General features: G+C 43.6%; 1 protein-coding gene across 1 annotated transcript in view; it reads left to right on the forward strand.

Annotated features, from left to right (window-relative positions):
- The window catches only part of PPM1L (protein phosphatase, Mg2+/Mn2+ dependent 1L), a 340,516-nt gene extending 315,852 nt beyond the window's left edge, over nt 1–24,664 (forward strand). Inside the window, exons 3-4 of the mRNA XM_032629822.1 lie at nt 18,149–18,310; nt 21,446–24,664. Coding sequence (XP_032485713.1) covers nt 18,149–18,310; nt 21,446–21,792 — 509 coding nt within the window. The 3' untranslated portion in view covers nt 21,793–24,664. The remainder of the gene's footprint in view (nt 1–18,148; nt 18,311–21,445) is intronic.
- Nucleotides 24,665–24,706: the final 42 nt, after the last annotated feature.

Here is a 24,706-nt window from a genome sequence, read left to right on the forward strand (position 1 = left end):
TACTTATTCCTTGGGCTTTTCACCTTCATATTGTTTCTAGCCTCCCTAGAAAATCACATACTCATCTTCCAACTCAGCCATGAATTAAAAAACAACTTAAAAAAATATTTTATGCATCATTTGCATACTGTACCAGAAAGGTTTCTTTGAATACCTAGTTTGTATATCCCCCTGTATTGTTCTTCAGCGGAAGCAAATATAAACTTTAAAGAACCCTTAGATAGGGCTTCCCTGGTGGCGCAGCGGTTGAGAGTCTGCCTGCCGAGGCAGGCACGAACACGGGATCGTGCCCCGGTCCGGGAAGATCCCACATGCCGCGGAGCTGCTGGGCCCGTGAGCCGTGGCCGCTGGGCCTGCGCGTCCGGAGCCTGTTGCTCCGCAACGGGAGAGGCCACAACAGTGAGAGGCCCGCGTATAGCAAAAGAAAAAAAACAAACCCTTAGATAAAGCTGTTTGCTGGCAAAACTGACTGCTTCCTTGTCACGCTCCTGATAAAATTTTCTTAGAGAAAATTTTTAAAGCCTGATTGAGGGTGTCAGACCTGGGTTCAGATTCCAGCTCTTCCACTCAAAATCTGTGTGACCTCGGTGAGCCTCTTGTTCCTTACCTGTAGAATGGAGGGATAGGGGTGATGATAATGATGATAATGTATACCTTGCAGGATTTTTGTGAAAACAAGTCAGGCACGTGTGAACAACAAGCCGAGTGCCTGGCCCACTGTAGCTTGTCTAGTTAATGACATCTCCCTTTGTGACTTGAGATTCTGGCATCCTGAGACTCCTCCTCCTTTGTCTCCTGTCCCCCACCCCCCACCCCAGTAGGCCTCACTTCCAATAATGTGACACCCACTCGGCAATGGTCGTAGGAAGAATAGATTCACCATCTACTGCCTTGAGGAACTGGCTCTCCCTGATCAAGGCTTCCTGTGCAGGAAATGTGTTAGAATCAGCCCGGTCCTGCTGCCCTCCACCCTCTAGGGTCATCCCTTGTCCCTTTCTGGGCAGTAGCATCTAATCATGTAGCATGGTGGTGTCACACAAGGGTGGTGTCACAAACCCGGAGCTTTCTGAGGCATACCCATGATGAGTCTGGGGCCTGGCATTCCCCCTGATACTGTTCCTTCTTTTCCTGGAACTACATTAGCCAAAATGGAAACAGGGGAGGCATAGCCTCAGGCTTGTTACTGAAATGCCAAGTCGGTCCAGTGACTAAAATCAAACAGCTCAACCAAAAACCCAGTCAAGTCATTGTAGACCATGATAGAAGACCCTCAGAAGGATAAAAATGCCTAACATCAAGGAACATGAAAGTAAAAAGCCCTGAAGTTGGTAAAAGTGAAATAATTTCTATAAATGAGTCACATTAAATGTAGAAGATTTCAGAAAATTTTTCAAAAAAATTTTAAATGAACTTTAATAACCAATCTTCTCTTTTTGTTTCCAACATTTTTCTGCAGACATTTATACACATATGTATTTATTGAAGTGAAATTGGAATATTTTATGTACAGTTTTTTTCAAGTAAAATGCGAATGTGTTATATTTTAAAGAAATTTTAGGTACAGTTTTTATTTTTCACTTATGAGCACTGAAGAATGTATGTTCTTCAGAAACACTACATTTAGTGTTCATACAGCACTTTATTATTTGGATACTTCATGATGCATTATACATGTACTCATTTTGGTTATTTCTATTGTCTTGTTGTTTAAATTAATTCTGTGAGGTTAATCCTTATACGTGAAGTTCTGTTCATATCTCTAGTTATTTCCTTAGGATAAAATTCAAGAATTGACATTATCGAGTCACAGTTTAAACAAGTGTTTGCTTTAGTCTTTGTTTTGAAACGAAATATAAAGAAGTCCCCTGTAGAGACCTACTCTCTTTATTCATTTTTATCCTACAGATTCTTTCTTTACCTCCTCCTTTGTGCCAAGAACCAAATTAGGCTACGTGAATTCCTTATCCTATTGCATCTTTAAGAGAGTTAAGGTCTCACTTCTTCCCAGTAATCCTCCCTGCACTTCTCCCCACCACCCACCATCTCCCTAGACTGAGGCATCCCCTCCATCCACATGCCCAGCCTCTCATAGCACTGTCACAGCATTTACCATGCTGGATTCTAAGTGTCTGGTTCCATCTCGCCATTAGGCAGTAAGTGCTTGGGGTTAAGGACTATATCTTGTTCATCTTTATCGTTCCAGCACCAAGCCTCGTAATTTACACACAGTCGGCACTGAATAAGGGAACAAAGGCCATAAAACTATTTAGTCAAAATACACACACCCTTCCAATCTTATACTGTTATTAGGTACAGGACATAGAGGTGAGAGAGAGAGAGAGGAGAAAGACGGTCATTTTCAAGAAGCAACATGGTTGTATATTCCTGGCTGTAGATATAGAGATGGGATATCACTTCTTTGGCATGTGTCCAGATGGAATTAAAGTCAGGATTTTATCAGATCTTTGAGGAAGCAGCCTTCCTGGAGACATAGCTTTAGAGTCAATTTTGTAGCCCACTAAGCTGAAAACAAGTTGGAGAATTAATTATTGGATCAGATCGGCCCCAAATCATATTTGGTTTTATTTATTTATCCTAAATGAACATAATTGTACAACTTTTATTTTGTCCCTTTAAACGGGAGTTTGTTCTGTTTGGATGGAAAAGATCATCTGAAAATAATTTATGTATAACTGCAAAACCTGCCAATGGTGTACTTCATTCACAAGGGCAAATTTGGCTTTGGAAACAATTTCTCCTTCCATCTGGAATTCTTCAGTGATAGGTGTGTGTTAACAAACTCAGTGCCCAGGGTAGTCTTGTTTGGTTATCAAACATTGTTGGTACTAGCTGTAACATTTTAAAATTTAAATTTTGTAATGTCTATGCCAGGGTAAGATTTAAGATGTGCAACGTGCGATAGGCAGATACGTGCACACACACACACACATGCACACACATTACATGGTTACAAAATAAACGTGTTGAACTTTAATTTGTCTCCATAGGACTGAATGTAACAGATTTTGGGTCCATATTGGATCTGTTACTAAATCTTGCTATATTCATTTCCAGGAAGATACCGTAATTTCCTGACTTTTCCTCAGGTTCTTACGTGTAAATACCAAGTTCAGCTTATGTGTTCACCCCCCCCGTTTTCCCCAGGGGTGATCTAAGTGTCAGGATGTTGGGATGGCACCTGCTGAGGTGACCCAGGGTCTCCAGGACCTGTGGTTGGAAGGCTCCAAAGCTCCTGAGAGGTGCCATTTCTCCCTCAGGAGAAGCCCAGCAGTTCTCAGCTGTCCTTTCTACTCCACGTTAGGCTGTCCAAGTGAGCTCATTCAGCCATTGCCTCTCTATACTGGGGCAAAGGTTTCTGATTTCTTGGGTTGTGCCTTGGAAAGCAAGGTCTAGGTCTCCTGTGCTTTGAACTTCATGTAATTGTAATTCTTGGAGATCCACACGTTAAAGACTCTTTGTCGGGCTTCCCTGGTGGCGCAGTGGTTGAGACTCCGCCTGCCGATGCAGGGGACGCGGGTTCGTGCCCCGGTCCGGAAAGATCCCACATGCCGCGGAGCGGCTGGGCCCGTGAGCCATGGCCGCTGAGCCTGCGCGTCCGGAGCCTGTGCTCCGCAACGGGAGAGGCCACGACAGTGAGAGGCCCGCGTACCGCAAAAAAAAAAAAAGAAGACTCTTTGTCTTCCCTCCACCTCCCCCCATCACCACCCTCCTTCCTGCCCAGCCTTACATGTCAGGGGAGCAAGAAGAGAGGACCCATGGGCAGGAAAACTCGCTCCATCTTCATATGCCTGAGGTTTAGTCCAGAACTGAGGCTGACGGATGCTCAAAAAATTTTTTCTCTGAGAATACTGTCTCTTTGTGAGTTTCCAATCTCCTTGAAATTCAAAAGCTAAACCTGACTACTTCTTTCTCTTTGCACTTCAGCCATAGCAATCCTAATCTTCCCTGGGACAATGAGTGCCTCACACTGAATGAAAGACAGTCATGTACACACATGGGGCAGGAACTTCCATTAATATCTCCAGATGTCATCCTTCCAACACGTATATATATAAATAGATGGCTAGCTATATGGTAATTTAAATAAAGATAACTTATCTCACACCAGTCAGAATGGCCATCATCAAAAAATCTAGAAACAATAAATGCTGGAGAGGGTGTGGAGAAAAGGGGACACTCTTGCACTGCTGGTGGGAATGTGAATTGGTTCAGCCACTGTGGAGAACAGTATGGAGGTTCCTTAAAAAACTACAAATAGAATTACCATATGACCCAGCAATCCCACTACTTGGCATATACCCTGAGAAAACCAAAATTCAAAAAGAGTCATGTACCAAAATGTTCATTGCAGCTCTATTTACAATAGCCAGGACATGGAAACAACCTAAGCGCCCATCATCGGATGAATGGATAAAGAAGATGTGGCACATATACACAATGGAATATTACTCAGCCTTAAAAAGAAATGAAATTGAGCTATTTGTAATGAGATGGATAGACCTAGAGTCTGTCATACAGAGTGAAGTAAGTCAGAAAGAAAAAGACAAATACCGTATGCTAACACATATATATGGAATTTAAGGGAAAAAAATGTCATGAAGAACCTAGGGGTAAGATAGGAATAAAGACGCAGACCTACTGGAGAACGGACTTGAGGGTATGGGGAGGGGGAGGGGTGAGTTTTGACAGGGCGAGAGAGAGTCATGGACATATACACACTAACAAACGTAGTAAGGTAGATAGCTGGGGGGAAGCAGCCGCAAGGCACAGGGATATTAGCTCGGTGCTTTGTGACAGCCTGGAAGGGTGGGATGGGGAGAGTGGGAGGGAGGGAGACGCAAGAGGGAAGACATATGGGAACATATGTATATGTATAGCTGATTCACTTTGTTATAAAGCAGAAACTAACACACCATTGTAAAGCAATTATACCCCAATAAAGATGTTTAAAAAAAAATAAATAAATAAAAAAAAAAAAAATAAAGATAACTTAATCACCTCAAAGACCAGGTTTGTTTTTAATGGAAAGAATAGGGAAAAGGCTGACTCTGCGCTGAGATAAAAAAGGTCAAAGAAAGTGCAATTCTCTGCTAAGCACCAGATGAATCGGCCTGCACCTCTCATCCCCAGCCTTCTCCTCTTTCTTCTCTGTGCCCTTTCTCCTCTCTGCCTTTTATGAAAAAGCAAGTACCCCTTTTAATAAAGCTCAATTTCAGAAGTTATTGTACCTCACTTCCATAACATTCATAAAGAAGCAGAAACAGTCCTTGCAATTTGCTGGGAACCCTAAAGAGAAATGAAATATCTCACTGAAGAATTCTTAAATAACATGAAGACATGAAAAAATATAGCCAGTGCATCTCTGGCTTATGTAGGAAGAATCAAAGAACCATGAAATTAATTTTATTTACCATTAAAAGATACTGAACTTAGAATCCAGGTTGTGATTATGTAATTAGAAATTAATTTCAGTAGCATGTTATCATCTGAACTAAATGTCAGCAAGAGTTATGAGAAGTATGTCAATGAGCTTCAAAGAAGCTTGTTTGATTACTTGTACCTCAAAATAGTCATGCCAGAGAGGAGAGATGAAGGCTCCTGCAGCAAAAGGACATGCTGTGGTTCTTCTAAGACTCCCCAGTACATGTGATCAGTTTAATAGGAAGTGACTCTCTTTAACATGTTTATACTGAACTAAAAATGAAGGGTTAGAAGGGTGTCCACAGGTCACACTCAAGTATGAAGTAAACATTATTACTGCAGCTGAAGTGTGAAGTTAAAAAACACTTCGATTTAAAAATGGTGTCCAAGAACATCAGATGATGCAGCTATATTTTAACTTTGGTGAAGTATGAAAATTCAATGAATTCTCCATCAGATTCTAAAAGCTTGAATTATGACCTCCTCCCCCCATCTCCCATCACCTCATAAAATAGATTGTTTGTCTTATTTAGGGTGCACACCTCATTTGTGGAAAAGACCTTTCTGGCACTTGTACACTGTTTCTTATTTCTTCTAGTCATTTTATTAATTACTGTATGTTTGCTGGGGAAGAGCCCAAGTATACCTAAATCTGGAATTAGACTCCTAGCACTAGGGTTTAAAATAATAGAGTTTGTCATCAAGTTGATTGCCTCACATTCAGCCAGTGTCCAGCTCAATGGCTGATTTTTTTGCTTATGCAAAAATCTCAGAGGAGAAGAAAATTCTAATTTGTAATAGACCTTTTCTCACAAAACGTTACTCCTGCCACTCTATGCTCCAGCATGCGACGAAGGGAAGCTGAGGCAGCTTCGGTTGCAAAGGAAGACCAAAAGGGGTCCCATTTATGGTGGGGGGCTTCTTTCTGGGCCCGGTCTGGGGGCCTCACATGAGTCTCCCTCCCTATATGGTATGTCCTATCACTGCTTCCTCTATTTGGAAACCCAGAAAGATAGTTTGCCATCCTACTACGTCTTGGTGGAAGAAGGCCTTAATGTGTTCTCAGGAACACTCAGATGTGTTGCTATCAGTATTTCACTCTTGCACTATTTACAACAGCCAGGACATGGAAGCAACCTAAATGTCCATTGATGGATGAATGGATAAAGAAGATGTGGCACATATATACAATGGAATATTACTCAGCCATAAAAAGAAACGAAATTAAGTTATTTGTAGTGAGGTGGATGGACCCAGAGTCCGTCATACAGAGTGAAGTAAGTCAGAAAGAAAGAGAAAAATACCATATGCTAACACATATATATGGAATCTAAAAAAAAAAGGTACTGATGAACCAAGTGGCAGGGCAGGAATAAAGACATAGACATAGAGAGTGGACTTGAGGACATGGAGGGGAGGGGGAAGCTGGGGTGAAGTGAGAGTAGCATCGACATATATGCACTACCGAATGTAAAATAGATAGCTAGTGGGAAGCAGCTGCATAGCACAGGGAGATCAGCTCAGTGCTTTGTGTCCACCTAGAGGGGTGGGATAGGGAGGGTGGGAGGGAGATGCAAGAGGGAGAGGAGAAATCAAGAAAACACTCCCATTTACCATTGCAACAAAAAGAATAAAATATCTAGGAATAAACCTACCTAAGGAGACAAAAGACCTGTATGCAGAAAATTATAAGACACTGATGAAAGAAATTAAAGATGATACAAATAGATGGAGAGATATACCATGTTCTTGGATTGGAAGAATCAACATTGTGAAAATGACTTTACTACCCAAAGCAATCTACAGATTCAATGCAATCCCTATCAAACTAGCACTGGCATATTTCACAGAACTAGAACAAAAAATTTCACAATTTGTATGGAAACACAAAAGACCCTGAATAGCCAAAGTAATCTTGAGAACGAAAAATGGAGCTGGAGAAACCAGGCTCCCTGACTTCAGACTATACTACAAAGCTACAGTAATCAAGACAGTATGGTACTGGCACAAAAACAGAAAGATAGCTCAATGGAACAGGATAGAAAGCCCAGAGATAAACCCATGCACATATGGTCCCCTTAGCTTTGATAAAGGAGGCAGGAATGTACAGTGGAGAAAGGACAGCCTGTTCAATAAGTGGTGCTGGGAAAACTGGACAGGTACATGTAAAAGTATGAGATTAGATCACTCCCTAACACCATACACAAAAATAAGCTCAAAACGGATTAAAGACCTAAATGTAAGGCCAGAAACTATCAAACTCTTAGAGGAAAACATAGGCAGAACACTCTATGACATAAATCACAGCAAGATCCTTTTTGACCCACCTCCTAGAGAAATGGAAATAAAAACAAAAATAAACAAATGGGACCCAATGAAACTTCAAAGCTTTTGCACAGCAAAGGAAACCATAAATAAGACCAAAAGACAACCCTCAGAATGGGAGAAAATATTTGCAAATGAAGCAACTGACAAAGGATTAATTTCGAAAATTTACAAGCAGCTCATGCAGCTCAATAACAAAAAAACAACCCAATCCAGAAATGGGCAGAAGACCTAAATAGACATTTCTCCAAGGAAGATATACAGACTGCCAACAAACACATGAAAGAATGCTCAACATCATTAATCATTAGAGAAATGCAAATCAAAACTACAGTGAGATATCATCTCACGCCAGTCAGAATGGCCATCATCAAAAAATCTAGAAACAATAAATGCTGGAGAGGGTGTGGAGAAAAGGGAACACTCTTGCACTGCTGGTGGGAATGTGAATTGGTACAGCCACTATGGAGAACAGTATGGATGTTCCTTAAACATATGACCCAGCAATCCCACTACTGGGCATATACCCTGAGAAAACCATAATTCAAAAAGAGTCATGTACCAAAATGTTCATTGCAGCTCTATTTACAATAGCCCGGAGATGGAAACAACCTAAGTGCCCATCATCGGATGAATGGCTAAAGAAGATGTGGCACATATATACAATGGAATATTACTCAGCCATAAAAAGAAACGAAATTGAGCTATTTGTAATGAGGTGGATAGACCTAGAGTCTGTCATACAGAGTGAAGTAAGTCAGAAAGAGAAAGACAAATACCGTATACTAACACATATATATGGAATTTAAGAAAAAAAAATGTCATGAAGAACCTAGGGGTAAGACAGGAATAAAAACACAGACCTACTAGAGAACGGACTTGAGGATATGGGGAGGGGGAAGGGTGAGCTGTGACAAAGCGAGAGAGAGGCATGGACACATATATACACTACCAAACGTAAGGTAGATAGCTAGTGGGAAGCAGCCGCATAGCACAGGGAGATCAGCTCGGTGCTTTGTGACCACCTGGAGGGGTGGGATATGGAGGGTGGGAGGGAGGGAGATGCAAGGGGAAGAAATATGGGAGTATATGTATAACTGATTCACTTTGTTATAAAGCAGAAAGTAACACACCATTGTAAACAATTGTACTCCATCCAATAAAGATGTTAAAAAAAAAAGAGGGAGGGGATATATGTATATATATAGTTGATTCACTTTGTTGTACAACAGAAACTAACACAGCATTGTGAAGCAATTATACTCCAATAAAGATGTATTAAAAAAAAAAAAGTATTTCACTTCCAGTTTGGGCTCTAGGGCTGCTGCCAGTCTCTGTGTGAAGTAGAAAACCTCTCATGTGCTGTCCTGCAGAAATTCCTCATTGAGTGACCCTCTCCTCTGGTCTCTTCCCTCCAGGGCCGGGAGTGGGGTGGCGCGGGCAGGGTATAGCCCGGGAGCAGGGCTTTCCACATCACCGTGCATGTTTGACTACACAGCTCTAGGAGGCACCGTTCACACTGTCGTCAACTTGAACATGCATTATGGTCCTTTTATGGAGATGCTAGTAAAGTGTTTTGAGGAAGAGATGCCTTTTTCTGGCTTGCCCAGAAACAGTAACTATGGACTAGCCACAGCCTGCTTCAAGGTTGAAAGTAACACTCTGACAACACACTGGGTAAGTTCTGTCCCTCACTAGCCACATGACCTTGGGCTGATCCCTTAATCTCAGTTTTGTCATCTGTAAATCGGGAATAACAGTACCTCATAGGCTGTTAGGGTTAAAGAGATTGCCTATGCCAAGGACTGAGCACAGAGCCTGGCATGGGGTGAATGGACAGTGTATGGCAGCTCCCACAATTTGGCCCGCACATGTCTCTCTGCACACATAGATTTCTTTCCAGTCACTTTCCATTCAAGGCTCTCACAGCATAAAATAACTTTCAAACTCTCACTATAAGACTCATCACAGTGGAGCTACTGACTTATAGTATGAATTGTTAATTGGTATTATTTCAGTAGCCTCCTTCCTGCACGGAGTTAGACAATTGTGTCTGGTGACTCTCCGGCCCCAGCCATGCACGTTAATATAATTCTAAAGAGGGCCCACCTCCAAGAGAATTTAGAGCTGGGAAGTGTAAGGATTCAGGCAATAGATGAGAGAAAAGGCATAAAGAAGGAAAGATTAGAGCTTACTCTTTAGTTTTCCAGAGATTGGATCACCCCAGCCAGGTCTGTCTCTGCCATGGCATTAATTATTACAAGACTGGTGAACAGACTCTGAGAAGGTCAAACTTGGGCAGACTTAGAGATCGTGCAGACAGGGGATGGGTCCAGGGAGTCAGTCTTATCTGCGAGCTGCCTGGTACTTAATCTGTGTTTCAGGGCTCATCACAGCTTTGGCTGTGGGAGATCGGCTGGAAGCCCTGCCGGCACTGATCTTATCATTCCCCATGATGCTTTCATTAATGACTGGCTTTGCCTGCTCTTTTCCCGGTATGTTTCACACCAGTATAATTTCTGTCAGTTTCCAGGCCTTGATGTCATCTAGGCCCTGGAACTGTGTTATTGAACTAACATTCACTGTCAAATCTTTTCAGGATAAACCTATTTTTCCGTATCATATAAACGTGTTGAATCTCCATTTGCTGGGTATAATGAATGGCTTTTAGGCGGTTGTAACACCTTCACTGAAATATTCATTCATTCATCCTCTGTCTCTTTCTCTCTGTTTCTTCGTGTGTGTGTGTGTGTGTGTGTGTGTGTGTGTGTGTGTGTGTGTCCCCTTCCCTTCCTTTCCACTTGTCACCTCTTCTCCACCCACCCCCAATTTCTTTCTTTCTATCCTGAAGAAAAAAATGGCCATTTCCTTTTATTCTCTTACAAAAGAGTTTCTGTCACTGAGGGAAATCACTATTAGCATGAGTGAGTGGCATTCATTGTTTGGGAGAGAGCCCACTTGCTTTGTGAAGCAGGGCTCCTAAGTCATGTTAACTGCACTCGGCTTTCTCTGCTCTGCCCAGCCTCCCAGCCCCACCCCAGAAAAAGTGAAGCTGCGGTGTCAGGCACCTAAGAAAATGTTGCAGTAAGCTGAACTTCCATAAAATAAGGATTCTCATGCCTCCAACTTTTAAATCATAGAAGAGGGGGAGGGGAGTGCAAGGGGTTGAGAGTAATGTGCTTTGATTGGCACTCAGGGCAGGTTGTTCTTTGTAGATGGCACTGCTCAGAGGTCAGGTGAGGCTGTGCAGGGGAAGCCTGAAGGCAGCTGAGGCTCACATGTCTGTCACGGAGTCACTGATGGATAGTCACTGGTGGGCGAATATGAATCTGAACTTGATGATCTGTCAACAGTGGTGCTGTCATCATTGTCATGGCCTTATTCGCCTGGGCCATTTTTTTTACCTGTACCATTCTACTACCATGATTGTCAATTCTGTTTTTTCTGTTTTATGTCTTGAATACTTTGCTTTTTGCAGTGGATATGCTCCTGAACCGTTGTGAATAAATTGTGGTTTTAAGTAATGTTAAATTCATCTCAATACAGAAAAGCATAAAGAAGAAAAGAAAGTGGGCTAAAATCCCATCACCTAGATAACCCTGTTAATATTTTTCAAAAAATAAGAGTATATATATTTACGTAGTACAAAGGTGTGAATTGTACAAATACTACAATTAGTACAAGTTGTACAAGAGCACCTCCACTTTCCTCACCACCACCTCAGTCCTTAGCGCCCCTCCCAGCATTAAGGGTCTGTGCAGGGTACAAAGCACTACGATAAGAATACAGCAATGAATAAGGCATCCCCCTGGTCCCAAAAGAAGCTGCTAGTCTAATGGGTCAAAGAATCATTTGACCTACAGTTGCCTTTTGTTTGGCTTGCATTGTTTTTTTAAATAAAAGTTGTCAATATTGAAAAGTCAGGAGAGTTCACATAAAAATAGCTTCCCCTGAAAAATCTGAATAACTGGTTACAGTGGGCCTGCATTCCCACATGGCAACCATCTTCACTGCTGAGGAAATGCTGCCCCCTTAGCAAGTGTTCTCTAGTTTGCCACAAGCCACACCACTCCCTGTTGTGGACCCAACACTGAAACCTGATGTCAGTTGTCCCTTATCATCCCTTGCCTATTCTTAGAGTAGAAAAACATCTTCAGAACCCATGTTTCTGTCAAAAGTACAGGGGTAAAGCTACTCCAAGAGGGTAATAAGCTTTTTCTTATACCTGGCCTACTTACCCAAAGGCGTTGGAGTTTGCAATTCCTGTTCAAAACCAGCAAAATATTCAAGGTGAAAAGGACCTGACACTAATCCAAGTCACTTGTGTTTTTACTTGTGGAGGTTCACGTGCTTTCTGATTATTATTGAGAATTTGAAATGTACCAGCTTTGTTTAAGTTAATCCAGAATCACAGTTATATTAAAGGAAATTCACATCACACTAATCAAATTTTATCCTGGTTTACAAACTTTTCTGTGACATGCGCCAGTTTATACTACAAAACGGGGAGAGTTGATGGGGACTATTCGAAACACAGAAATGTAGAAACTGGTCACAGAAATCATTCCTTCTGGGGGTAGGAAGAGAACAGTTTAAAGCAAGAAGGAGTGTCGATTATCAAAGGTTTGGCCCAGTGGAATCAGTCAGTCCGTGTGTGTGACTGTCAGTATAGCAACCTGGGCAGGTTGCTATACCGTCTGAGACCTAGTTTTCCCACCTGTAAAGTGGGGATAATTATGCCTTCTCACAGGTAGTGCAGATTAAGTTAGGTAATGTAAATAAAATGTTTAGCGTTATAGTAAAATGCTTAAGCAGTAGGTCTATCATTATTATTATTACTAAAGTAATAACTCTGGATTCCCAGGGTTTTTAGTCATTTGGTCATTCAGTACATATGCGTTGAGCAGCGTAATCATGAGTATGACACTTGAAGTCACTGAGTCCCATTTTTCTCATCTGTTTAAAGGGAAGAATAATACCTGCCTCTCCCCAACCCTAAGGTCAGGAAATCAACTGCAAGTGTGTTAGCCACATCGTTTGTAGCATTGAACAGATTGTATTACTACTTTGTTATTAATTGAACTGGGAAAGTTTTTAGCTAGGGTTTTAAAAGATGGCTGAGATATCCCAAACTACTTAATCCTCATTAGGTTTTACATTTTTCTCAAGCTCAACTCATCCAATGAATTCATTGCCTAATAGTATCCAATGAAAATACTTAGATAAGTCCAGAATAGATTTTCTTGTGTACCTTTACTTTGTCTGCATCCCAGAAATTAAATCAAGAGAGAGAAGGCTGGTTTAGAGGAATAGACTGATGAATAATGGGCATTCGTGTGTTTTTCCTAAGGAAAACAAGAATACAACAACACAAAAACGTGCCTGCTTTGCTGAAGTACAAATTGAGGTCAGACGTAGACAGAGATTATTCATGTACTGACCACCATGATGCACTTTTATTGCTTCCTAAGGTGCCACGGCTTTAGAAGCTGGTGAGGATGGATGCCCTACTCATGTTTCATTAACATTGTTCCAGGAGCCTGGACTGGAGGAAAGAGCTAGGGATAGGCCTGGGCTGGAACTTCTCTCCACTTACTAAAAGTGTGCCTGTGAGCATGGTTATACATGTACAGGAGGGTCCTTATGTTTTGATCAATGTGTAAAATGTATTTTGCTACAGTTGGCTATCTCCCTGCTGTGGCAATATCTAGAAGATGTGGTACAGTGTGGTACTGAACTGGGTTGACATACTTAGAGCAAGACAGTGGGAGCTTAGCATAATGTCAGATCAGGACCAAGGAGAGAGTGTGTGATTGTTTATCACTCCTCTATTAATTTGTTTATTCAGCAAATATGAGGTCTGTGATGTTCTAGACCTCAGCATTATAGGAAGAAAAACAAGCAGGTGATATTCTTACCCTTGTGAAGTTGACATTGTACAGGGGAAGACTGGCATTAAATAAATTGTTTAAAGAAATACACAAGATATTTACATAATTGTGTGCTGTGAGGGCAATAAAGGATATAAAGAGGAAATTAGATCCCCCATCAGAGAAGGCCTCTGAAGATGTCACACTTGGACTGAGACATCACCACGTGCATGTCAGCCAGTGCCAAGGACTACAGAGGGAACACTGCGTACAGAGGCCCAAAGGCAACCAAAAGCTTGGCATGGGCTTCCCTTGTGGCGCAGTGGTTTAGAGTCCGCCTGCCGATGCAGGGGACACGGGTTTGTGCCCTGGTCCGGGAAGATCCCACATGCCGCGGAGCGCCTGGGCCCATGAGCCATGGCCGCTGAGCCTGCGCGTCCGGAGCCTGTGCTCCGCAACGGGAGAGGCCACAACAGTGAGAGGCCCGCATTCCGCAAAAAAAAAAAAAAAAGCTTGGCATGTTTGGGCAACAGAAGGGAGGCCTTGAGCAAGGGGAGGGTGGTATGACATAACATTGTACAGGTTGGGGCAGGGGCAGATCATGCAGGACCTGGAGAGCTGAAATAGCATGCTGGCTGAGATGGTGGTGGCTTGGACCACAGTCAGCGCGACGAGAACAAGAGAAGGGAAGGGGTTTAAGATGTGTTTGAGAGGTATGAGTGACAGAACTTAATGATGGATTGAATGTCAGGAATGAGGAAGAGAGAAAAACTAAGGATGTCTCCTAGCTTGAGCAGCTAAGTGGATGGTGGTACCATTTTCTGAGGCTTAAAAGTTAAATAATTTGCCAGACCTCACTCAGCTAGGATTTTGAATTCTAGTCTGTGTGAATTTACTTTTTCAGTTTTTTTTTTTTAAATCTAAGTCAGACTATTAGGTTAAAGCTCCAAAATATTGTCCAGATTTTCAATTAAGGTATCACCTAGATTAAATTATTAATATAGACAATCCTGAGGTTCAGGGTTGAGTGATATTGTCAGACGCTGGTATATCTGATCAATAGTACTATGATGGCTAAGTTTACCTCAAAACTAATAACCAGAGTCTTGGCAGTGTTTTTTCTCATACATACAAAAGAAAAAATGATTTTCTCCTTTCCTCTTGGGCATAATGTTTTTCTGGAGTTTTCCTCAGCCACAAGGTAGTTTCTGCTGTAATGTAAGATTAGATTATAAATTGTCTCTGGTAATCCTGAGCTAAGACTGCAAAGCCCAAACTACAAGTTATTTACAGTGTTTTCAATCATGCTTGGGCTCTACCCAGGACACGGGCAGGTTTCTATGGGGAGGGAATAGTGACATTTCAGTGACCCTAAACACAGCCTGCAGCTCTCCTTCTGCCACCTGGGGCTCACGCATTTTGTCCAGGCCTAAGAGTCTATTGTTGACACAGGCAATTTCCACTTTCTCCAAGCAGTACATTCCTGAAATCCACATCAGGAGGTAGATTTTACAGACCCATAGAAACAATGGGATCGTCTTCTTGACAGAGGAATCAGCAGGCCATGAATCTTCACATGTGAGTGAAGCAAAGCAGTCACCCTCTAAATCTCTCATCCAGAGCCCCTTATTTTATTTTATTTTATTTTTTGCGGTACGCGGGCCTCCCACTGATGTGGCCTCTCCTGCCGTGGAGCACAGGCTCCGGACGCGCAGGCTCAGCGGCCATGGCCCACGGGCCCAGCCGCTCCGCGGCATGTGGGATCTTCCCAGACCTCGGCACGAACCCATGTCCCCTGCATTGGCATGCGGACCCCCAGCCACTGCACCACCAGGGAAGCCCCAGAAGCCCCTTATTGAACTGTAAGCCCCTGAACCAGTTAGGATACCAAAAGGAACAACAACAACAAAAAATCCAATGTAAAAAGCCTTAAGTAATAAAGTCATTTAGTGTCTTGCAGAACAAGAACAGGACGGGTCCAGGTGGGTTCAGCAGTTCTGTGATGTCTCAGGGACTCAGGTTCCTCACCTCTCCGCTCCCCATTCTGGACACAGAGCCTTGACTCTGAGCCATATCCCCTCATGGTGCAAGATGGCTGCCACAGCCCTGGGAAACACAGGAGCCACAGGAGGCCAAAGAAATGGGTCGTGTTCTGCATCATGTCTCTTTCAGTGAGAAAGCCTCTCCCAGAAGCCCAAGCCAACATCTCCTTAAGTGCTTGTCCATGGAGCACCCAGTGCCCTGCTTCTAGACACCAGGACATTATCCTAGACCTCCCCCTCTCCTTTATTTCCTTATTCTCTATGACTTATCCGTTCTGGTCTTAAGTAATCTGTCCCCGACCCTCAATCCCTGTGTTTACTACATTAATTCAGATCCTCATGAACTCTCCCTATTCCCCCTGCTTCCAGTTTATCTTCCACAGAGCCACTGACATGATCTAAAACACAGATCTCATCATGTCACTCTCCTGCTTAAAACCCTTCAGTGGTTCTTAATCACATATACAATTAAACTTCAAAGGTTTTTTTTTTAGCCATAGAAATTACCTGTCCCCTCTTAAAAAAAACAAAAAACAGACAAAAAGAACATGCAGCATCCTGATAAAGCTAACAATGGATGTAGAGCTGCTGTGGCTGAAATGGGGGTGGGGAAACGGCTTATAGCTCATCCCGGTGGATCCCTTCACCTCCCTCACATGGAGACCCGAAAGCCTCTTGTGGATCCCATGTTGTACAGGCAAATGGAAATGCCTAGCAGGCAGTTGATATGGACCTCAGGAGTGTCAACCAGGCTAGCGTTGTAGGATGGTGGTGGAAGCAAAGGTCAGGGCCGTGATCTCTCGAAGTGCACAGAGTGAGAAGGGAAGAGGGCCTCTGAGAGACACAACTCCAAGAGTTGAACTGATATAATGCCCCCAAGCCACGTAACATCCAATAACGCAGCGTCTCCATTTCACCTTTCAAACTCCAAGAGTGTGCCTTATAGGAGAATCTGTGCTCTCATCGTGATAGACAGGTTAACACAATCAGATGCTTGAGGACAAAGTGAGGATGGTTGAAGACCAGACTGCAACTAATATGAAAAACTGAGAATAATGATTTCTAATCATATGAACTGTCCATCTTGTGCTTACATTTTCATTCTTACAGCTTTTTTTTTAACGTGAAAGATTTGCTATTTGCTTTGATAATCCTGAGATTAGTCTTTTCTCCTTTCGCAAGGCTTTTCACATCAGACATTGTGAGTTAACCAACATTTCATGTGTTTCCATTTCTGATCAAGGCACTTTTGAGTTAAACAGCCTTTAGAATGGAATTTCCAAGAGAACTATAATAGCTGGAAATGCTAATTATTCTCCCCACTCTTGATATCAATCTGTGTTTATTCTTTATGTCTATTTAAGAATTCAGTCTTGTCATTCTGTGCAGATAAAAAGCAGTTTGCATTCTGTTATTGAATATCACCTTCTTAATGAGGAAGTTAAATATTAATGAAGACTAATTGATGAATAATTTTAACAAGGAAAGGCATTATCGGTTTGAAGCCAGAGCTTAATGGGTTGTGCATTTCAGCAGGTATTTATTTGCATACTCACTCAGTAATACTGTCAGAAGGCGGGGGAGGAGAAAGAGGGGCTGGACAGAGGGCACGGGGCTGGACAGAGGGCACCGGGCAGGTAATAAGGGCGGCCTCCAACTAGACCGGACTGTGCAGCTCTACTTGCTTTTATCCATTCTCATTCCATGAGGAGTTTGAGGAGAGAGAGCTTGTCCTTTTGTGTCTTGTGTGGGCTCCAGGCAAACAGCTCTTCCCTCTTGCTTCCCTTCTGACTCTGACCACCCCAATCCCTCACTGCCTGTCGACACAGACCTCATTTCTGTCCTCATATTGGGTTTTCCTGCCTCTGCCTTTACAGTTCACCCCCATCACCCCCTGGCGCCGACCTGTTTCTGGCCGCCAGTCTTTGCTGTCAGACTCCATATAGACTAGTTTGTATATGCTTCCCCCCCGCCCCCCACCGCTCCCCATAGCTCCATAGGACCTGGTTGTTGGCATCTGTCATTTACTGGCCCTTCCAGGCCCTCCTGCTTGAAGAGCCCACCTGACCCCCATCCTTCCCACTTTCAATTGGGATTTCACAGAAACTCAGCACCAAAAAGAAGCAGAAAATAAATATCAATCGTCTGAAGCTTCAAGCTGATTTTCTGATTCTCTCTGAATCCTTTTAAGTGTGATATGCATTTAAATCAAGAGTAGCAGAGACAATGATTTGGGAAAATGATAACGTTATCCTAGCCTATTTCAGTGAGACTCCAACATGGTTAAGAAAATTGACTGTCAGATCTGATCAGTGTTGTTGAAGTGAACAACTGTCATTCTCCGAGTGGCTGGAGTCAAATTCTTACCCAGCAGGAGTAGTTTTAATGACTGAAGGACCAGTTACCACGAGAAGCAGCCTAACCTCAAAGCACCACTGACCTGTATTGCTTCTCTCTCCTGTTTTGCAGGCACAACGTGTTTGATTGCTCTGTTGTCAGATAAAGACCTCACCGTGGCCAATGTGGGTGACTCGCGTGGGGTCCTGTGTGACAAGGACGGGAATGCCATTCCTTTGTCTCATGATCACAAGCCGTACCAGCTGAAGGAAAGGAAGAGGATAAAGAGAGCCGGTGAGTTTGTGAATGTCTCCGAGGACTTTGTGCTGTCTTGTTCAAGTGGACAAGGTGGCTTGCTGGGAGAGCCCCTGGGGGAGAAGATGTTCCTTTACCCAGTGATGAGTGGATCAGTACAGAGGCTGCTGCTCAGGCAGCTGGGACTGGACTTTGTAACATTTCCTATCAAATGAGTGGCCACTGAATTTGCCCTTCTTTGTGGCCACAGATTACAAAAGAGCCAAAAAAAAAAAAAAAGCCCTTAGTTTAAAGGCTAATGAGATCTTTGGGCCCCTGCTTGCCATACCCCACTTCTCTCCAGCCATGCCAAACTGCTAACCACCAAACGAACCATGGAGCTGATACCTCTGTGCCTTTGCAAGTGTTGTCCACACCGTCTAGTGGGTAACAACGACCTTGTCCTTTAAGACTTGGTTTAAGGGTGTCCTTTTGGCAGCCTTCCCTGTCACACCCCTTCAGTCTTTCCCCAGCATCCTATGTGGACCTCTTGGGTCACCTTTCACATGTGTGGACATACCTGGCCCTCTTACCTGTCTTGCCTTCCTTACCATGAGTTCTTTGAGGCAGGAACTTGGTCTGTTCAGCTCTATACTCCCAACACTGAGCTCTGTGCCTAAGATAAGTACATATTTCAGTTTGGGGAGGGGGAGAATCCCTTTTTCACTTTTTCAACATCTAGAGGCTTGGGGGTACAAACTTACATCTTGGAACTGAGAAACAGGTAGGGAATGTAGTAGACAGACAGACATTAATAATAAATAAGTAAAAATAGGTAAATGATCTAGTATATTATAAGGTGATAACTGCTATGGAGAGACACAAAGCAGGTTAGGGAATGGGGAGTGTCACGGGGTGGTCAGCATAGGCCTCACTAAGGTGACGTTGGGATGAAGACTTGAAGAAAGATTATCAGTTGATGATTACACTTTCATAGTCAGTTTGGGGGGGGATTCTTTTCTACCCGTGCAGGGGAGGAGCCCTTCCCTCCCCAGACTGACAACCACAGCATGTAGCCTCTGTGTCACATGCTAAGCCACAGGCCCAGCTGCCGAGGGAGCTCAGGTACCCTGGGTCTCAGCCCAAGAAGGGCCCCTGCTGCCTGGGGGAATCTACAGGTTGACCCTCAATGTCTACACATCAGCTTCTGCCCAGAACCTAATCAACATTTGAGTTTTCACAGTAGGAAGCTATACTGTTGAGTCCAAAAGCATTGAATTTTATTCAGTGACTGCTTGAGATGCAGAATAATTTTTAATGAAAGCTTTGGTCAGGTTTTCTGTTGATGGGATGGAACAGTGTTTTAAGAGCATCTATCACGCTTTGATGAGCTTCCCTCCTTACGAAGACAGCATCTCAGTCCACTGTGGCCCTGGACTTAGGATACAGTCAGCCTGCTCCTGAGGAAGCACAAGCAGGGATGTGTAGACAGAACATGTGGAGGTGCCACCTTAGCATCCAGCGCTCTCCTGAAATGTCAACCCATTTTATCCTCTCTCCTTTTCCCTGCTGTACCCATCCACCCTCCCCCGCCCCCACAGTGATTATAGTAGCAAATTCTGACAGCATCTCCAAGGAGGTTAATCTCACCTGTGTCAAAGGTGTATTTTACAACAGGGCTTAATGAACAATGACTGGTTTTCTTATCTTTGTGTGTGTTTTCTCTGACCTCAGCCTTCCCTTCTGGACATCTCTCCCCCTCCTGTTTTGTGTGACAGTACGCTACAACCAGTCTAGGCCAAATACACGTTGGTCTTTCTGTCTCCATTCCTTAAGCTGTTTCCACAATAACAGTGATGTCAGCTGCCATTTACTGTGTGCTCGCTCTGTGCTGGGAGCTAAGCTGAGCGCTTTACATATACTTTCTCTTTCCCTACCTTACGAGGTTGATGATGTTATCCTTATTTTACAACCAATGAAGTGGAGCCTCAGAGAGGCTAGTGTGCCCAAGGACACACAGCTAGTGAATGGTGAGACCAGAATTGAGACCCAGGACAGTGACTCCAGAGCCCATGCTCTTGCCCAGGAGACCACGCTTCCTGGAATGTTCTCGTACATTCCTGCCCATGGAAGTCCTACCCATCGTTCAAAGCCCACCTTTAATGCTCACTCCTCCCTGATTATCACAACCAGAAATCTTCGCTCCCTCCTCCCCATCTGCCTACAGCATTTAACAGGTACTAGTCTCTCCCTGAAGAAATGCTGCTTTGTGCTTGTAGCTGTTGATACAGGTGGCTTTTCCCTCCTGCCAGGCTGTCTTCTTTATAGAAAGGTCTGGATCTTGTCTAACTTTATAGCCTGCAAATTGCCCTGCATGGAATATATATTTAATAAATATGACAAATAATATGCGAATGGACAAAGTTCTAGCTCCCTTAAAGAAAAAATAATAATAGGTAATACTGAATGCATGTTATATGCAGGCACTGTGCCAGGTGATTAATATGGAATAACTAACTCCTTTATTTCTCACAACTCCTCAGTGGAATAGGTACTGTTATTGCCCCAATTTTGGAACCAAGGAAACCAAGGATCAGAAAGAGTTTCTCATCCAAAGTCACACAAAGCTAAAAGTAACAGAGCCAGGAATCAAATCCAAGCAGTCTGCCCCGAGGGCCTGAGCCTTTAACAACTGTGCTAAAATACACCATTCTTTAATCCTGATTCTATCTGGGGAGGTGTTTTGAGATATAGGCACACCCAAGGGCAGCCTCAAGCTAATGATGGATCCCAGTGGTATTCTCTGGTACCATCCACCTGCCTTTCAGTGCTGTTTTGCTGCTGTCCCTGGATCCCCACCCTAGGGCTCCCTACTGTCAGTCACTGAGCTGCCAAGGTGTCCTTAAGTTAAAACTGATGCCCTCACCCATCCATGCCTCCTACCCTCAATATTCTTATTAATTTGGTCTTGAAGGCTTTTAAGATACCAAGGATGAGGGCCTGAGGATCTACCCGCAGAGCATCAAACCTCAAGCCATGCAGAGGAACGCTGTTCCCTCCTGGTAGCGCCAAGGTGGGGTGAGGGGAGCACATAGGTCACATGCAGTAGGTCAGCCCTTTGCAGACGCACGCGGACCGCACCCGGGGTGTGATAGAGCAGCTGGTCAAGCTAATGGGCTCGTTCTATCTTTCCAGGTGGTTTCATTAGTTTCAATGGCTCCTGGAGGGTCCAGGGAATCCTGGCCATGTCTCGATCCCTGGGGGATTATCCGCTGAAAAATCTCAACGTGGTCATCCCAGACCCAGATATCCTGACCTTTGACCTGGACAAGCTCCAGCCCGAGTTCATGATCTTGGCATCAGATGGCCTCTGGGATGCTTTCAGCAACGAAGAAGCTGTTCGATTCATCAAGGACCGCTTGGATGAACCTCACTTTGGGGCCAAGAGCATAGTTTTACAGTCGTTTTACAGAGGCTGCCCTGACAACATCACAGTCATGGTGGTGAAGTTCAGGAATAGCAGCAAAACAGAAGAGCAGTGAACCCTCTGGGGTCTCAGCTGCCTTAGACTAAAGGACTTTCAACACACTGGTTTCTTTTAATGTAGTGAAAGGTGTGGGAGTTACAGTTAGAATCATCCATCCCAGACATGGGGTTCCCCATCCCCGGCCATCTTAAGTCTATGTGCCCTGATGAACAGAGGGTGTTCTTGGCCAATGTAGTTGAGAGGCTGGAAAATGGTTTCTTTGTGTTTTCCCAACTCTTTCATCCAATGTTCAAAATATATAAATATATAGCTGTAGAGTCACATGTATGAAGTGAATGGCATATGTGCCATATATTCTCCTTTTACGATTGTTTTCAAGATCCCTTACAGGGCCCTCCAGGCATCAGACTTTGTGTCCTCTCATTGGAGCAGTGAGTCAGGGCAGATGTGGCCACACCCTATGCCGAGGGGCAGAGCTGTCCTGAGGATGCTTTGTCCTCCTGAGCCCAGGTTTTCTGCTCTGCAGCAGCCCTGCAGAAACAGTTTTGGAAATGGTTTATTATTCCGTGGCTGCTCTTGGAGGCTGAGGGACGTGGGGAGGATGAGAGCCGCCTGCATGGCAGAAGTAAACTTCTTCCCTCGCTTTCTTTATTAGTTAAATAGACTTTGTGTACCACCTGACCAGTCTTTGTGTGTTTATCCTAATCATGCATGACCTTAATCTTTGGCCTACACCTTACCTAATGTAATAGGCAGCTGTTAAACTTTACCACCAGACACCACGATTTTTTTACATTACCAAGTGAAAAAAGCAAATCACAGTACCATAATCCCTTCCACCTTTAAGGGTAGATAGAGGACACCATGGCCGAATAAGTCACAGCGCCCCTTGGGAAGTCTGCTATTTGCCTTCAGAGAGAACGCTGGTGAGGTTGCCACCTCGAATCGAGCTCCAGCTGCCCGGTTTTGTGCATCTTTTCCTCTCCTGTTCTAGTAGCTTTCAAGTGTCTCTGAAGCAGTGTTCTGAGAAGCAGCGGTGTAGAACTGCATGTGTGCTCCCGGAAGCCGAGTACAGAGTTCGCAGCCAAGTTTTGGAATTTGGTGGTAAACTACTGGGACGTGCTTCTGCTAGACAGTGGAAAGGCAGCAGTCTTTAACATCTGGTTGCAAACCACTGAGTTATTTTTGTGGCCAGACTTGCTGCTTTTCATTTCTTATCACCAAAGTCACATTTCCAATCTCAGTATTTTATAAGTTAATTACAGAAAATGCTGGATCATCCTGTTTCCCTGGCTGAGGTGCTCAAACAGCCAAACAAGATTTTCATTGCATCCCCACCCCTCTGTGTCTGAAACGCCAGGGCGGCCACCTGGTTTTGTCCTTCCAGAGTGAGCATTTGCCTTTATAGCTTCTTAAAGGCCCCATTCACTGGCCACCTCCTGCCCACGATGCCGCTTCCCTGCTTGCTTCAGCTGTGGAGCTTTCCTGAAGCAGGTTCTAGGAGTGAACTCAGGAGGATGAAAAGATTCCCTTGTGGCTGCCAAGGACTGGAATCTGTCTGGATTCCTCTGAGCACTTAACCTTTCTTTGACTGAAAGAATTAATAGTGGTTTCCCAAGAGATGTCCTTACTTTGGTAAACTATAACATTAGAATTTACAATATGAGAATTAGAACCTCATTTTTTTTCCTTTTTTTTTAAGCCATAGAATGTTCTAGTACAAAATACCTGCCACCATGTTAGATTGGAGTATCTGCCTATTGAGAGGCACTGAACATTTGGATGTGTGTATTTGAGGCGGGGGTTGGGAAGGGAATGTGGGAAACATGCAGTTTGTGATCAGTGATGGGACAGTCAGGCCAGGTGGCCTGAGTTTGCTTGGTGATTTTAGGACGTTCTGATTCTGGAGAGTTACCAAAGCCCACCCTCTAACCAGAGTCCAGGAATAAGCAGTGTCAGCATATTACAGTATGCAGTTAATTTTCCTTTTTTATTTTTAACTTAACCCAAAATTCATAATAGCGATGGAAAGATATTTTTAAATGCTATGATCACTGTGATTGTCTAAAATGAAAACGGTACTGTTTTGGTGAAGATGAAGGAGAAAAGCGACTTAGTAAATTAGTGTTTATTTGCCCTGCAAAATGTCTTACTAGATGGTGCTGAGTGCAGGAGTGCATGGCTTTCCTTCTGAGTTCACAAGGCATCTTCTAAACTTTGCTTTGTAGAATTAATTCATTTCTGACTTTAATCAAGTAGTGCGTGTATTTTCTACTCCCTTTCTGCCTCTTTTTCTCCCACTTTGGCTTGTAGATTTTTGAAAAACAGAAGTTCTAGGCAAAATAGTAGCAGTTTGATTAATAGTTATGTCTCAAATCAGGCTACTTTGTTCCCTTCCCCATCCTCCTGGAGCTCTCTCTCCCTGAGCCGCCTCCAGCTGTCGGAGGTCTGCAGACATCACCCGGCATGCCCTGTGGCTCACTGGCCAGCCACTCCCATTTTCCAGGGACAGGGAAGGTTGAGTCTAGTTAGGGAAATTGATTTGAGAAGTTTGCATGTGAAGCTTCCCTAAACAGCACTGCCAAAGCTTTGGAATCGTCACCCAGACCCCCTAGCCTGAGTTCGCATTGCCAATAGCCCCCATGGTGCCAAATTTTGGAATGGTTTTATAGTCTTTTAGAAATGAAGCTGGGAGCCAATGATCACGTGCTTATGAGCCCCCAGCAAGATGCCAAGCCCAGGTCTTCATTAATGCACTGCTCTCCCGCTGCTCCACTGGCAATTTGTACTCTTAAAATGGGTTGGGATTGGGGTGGGGGTGGGGGGAGACAGGGAAACTTTTTTTTTAATTCACTGTATTTGCAATTCTCTAATAAAAGGAATAAATAATACTTATATGGAAAATTCCAAAGCTAGTTCCCAAGATCGGCATTTATTTCACATGACCAACTTGCCCAAGGCACTTAACT

Source organism: Phocoena sinus, chromosome 4 (assembly GCF_008692025.1).
Source record: "Phocoena sinus isolate mPhoSin1 chromosome 4, mPhoSin1.pri, whole genome shotgun sequence".
Taxonomy (NCBI): Eukaryota; Metazoa; Chordata; class Mammalia; order Artiodactyla; family Phocoenidae; genus Phocoena; species Phocoena sinus.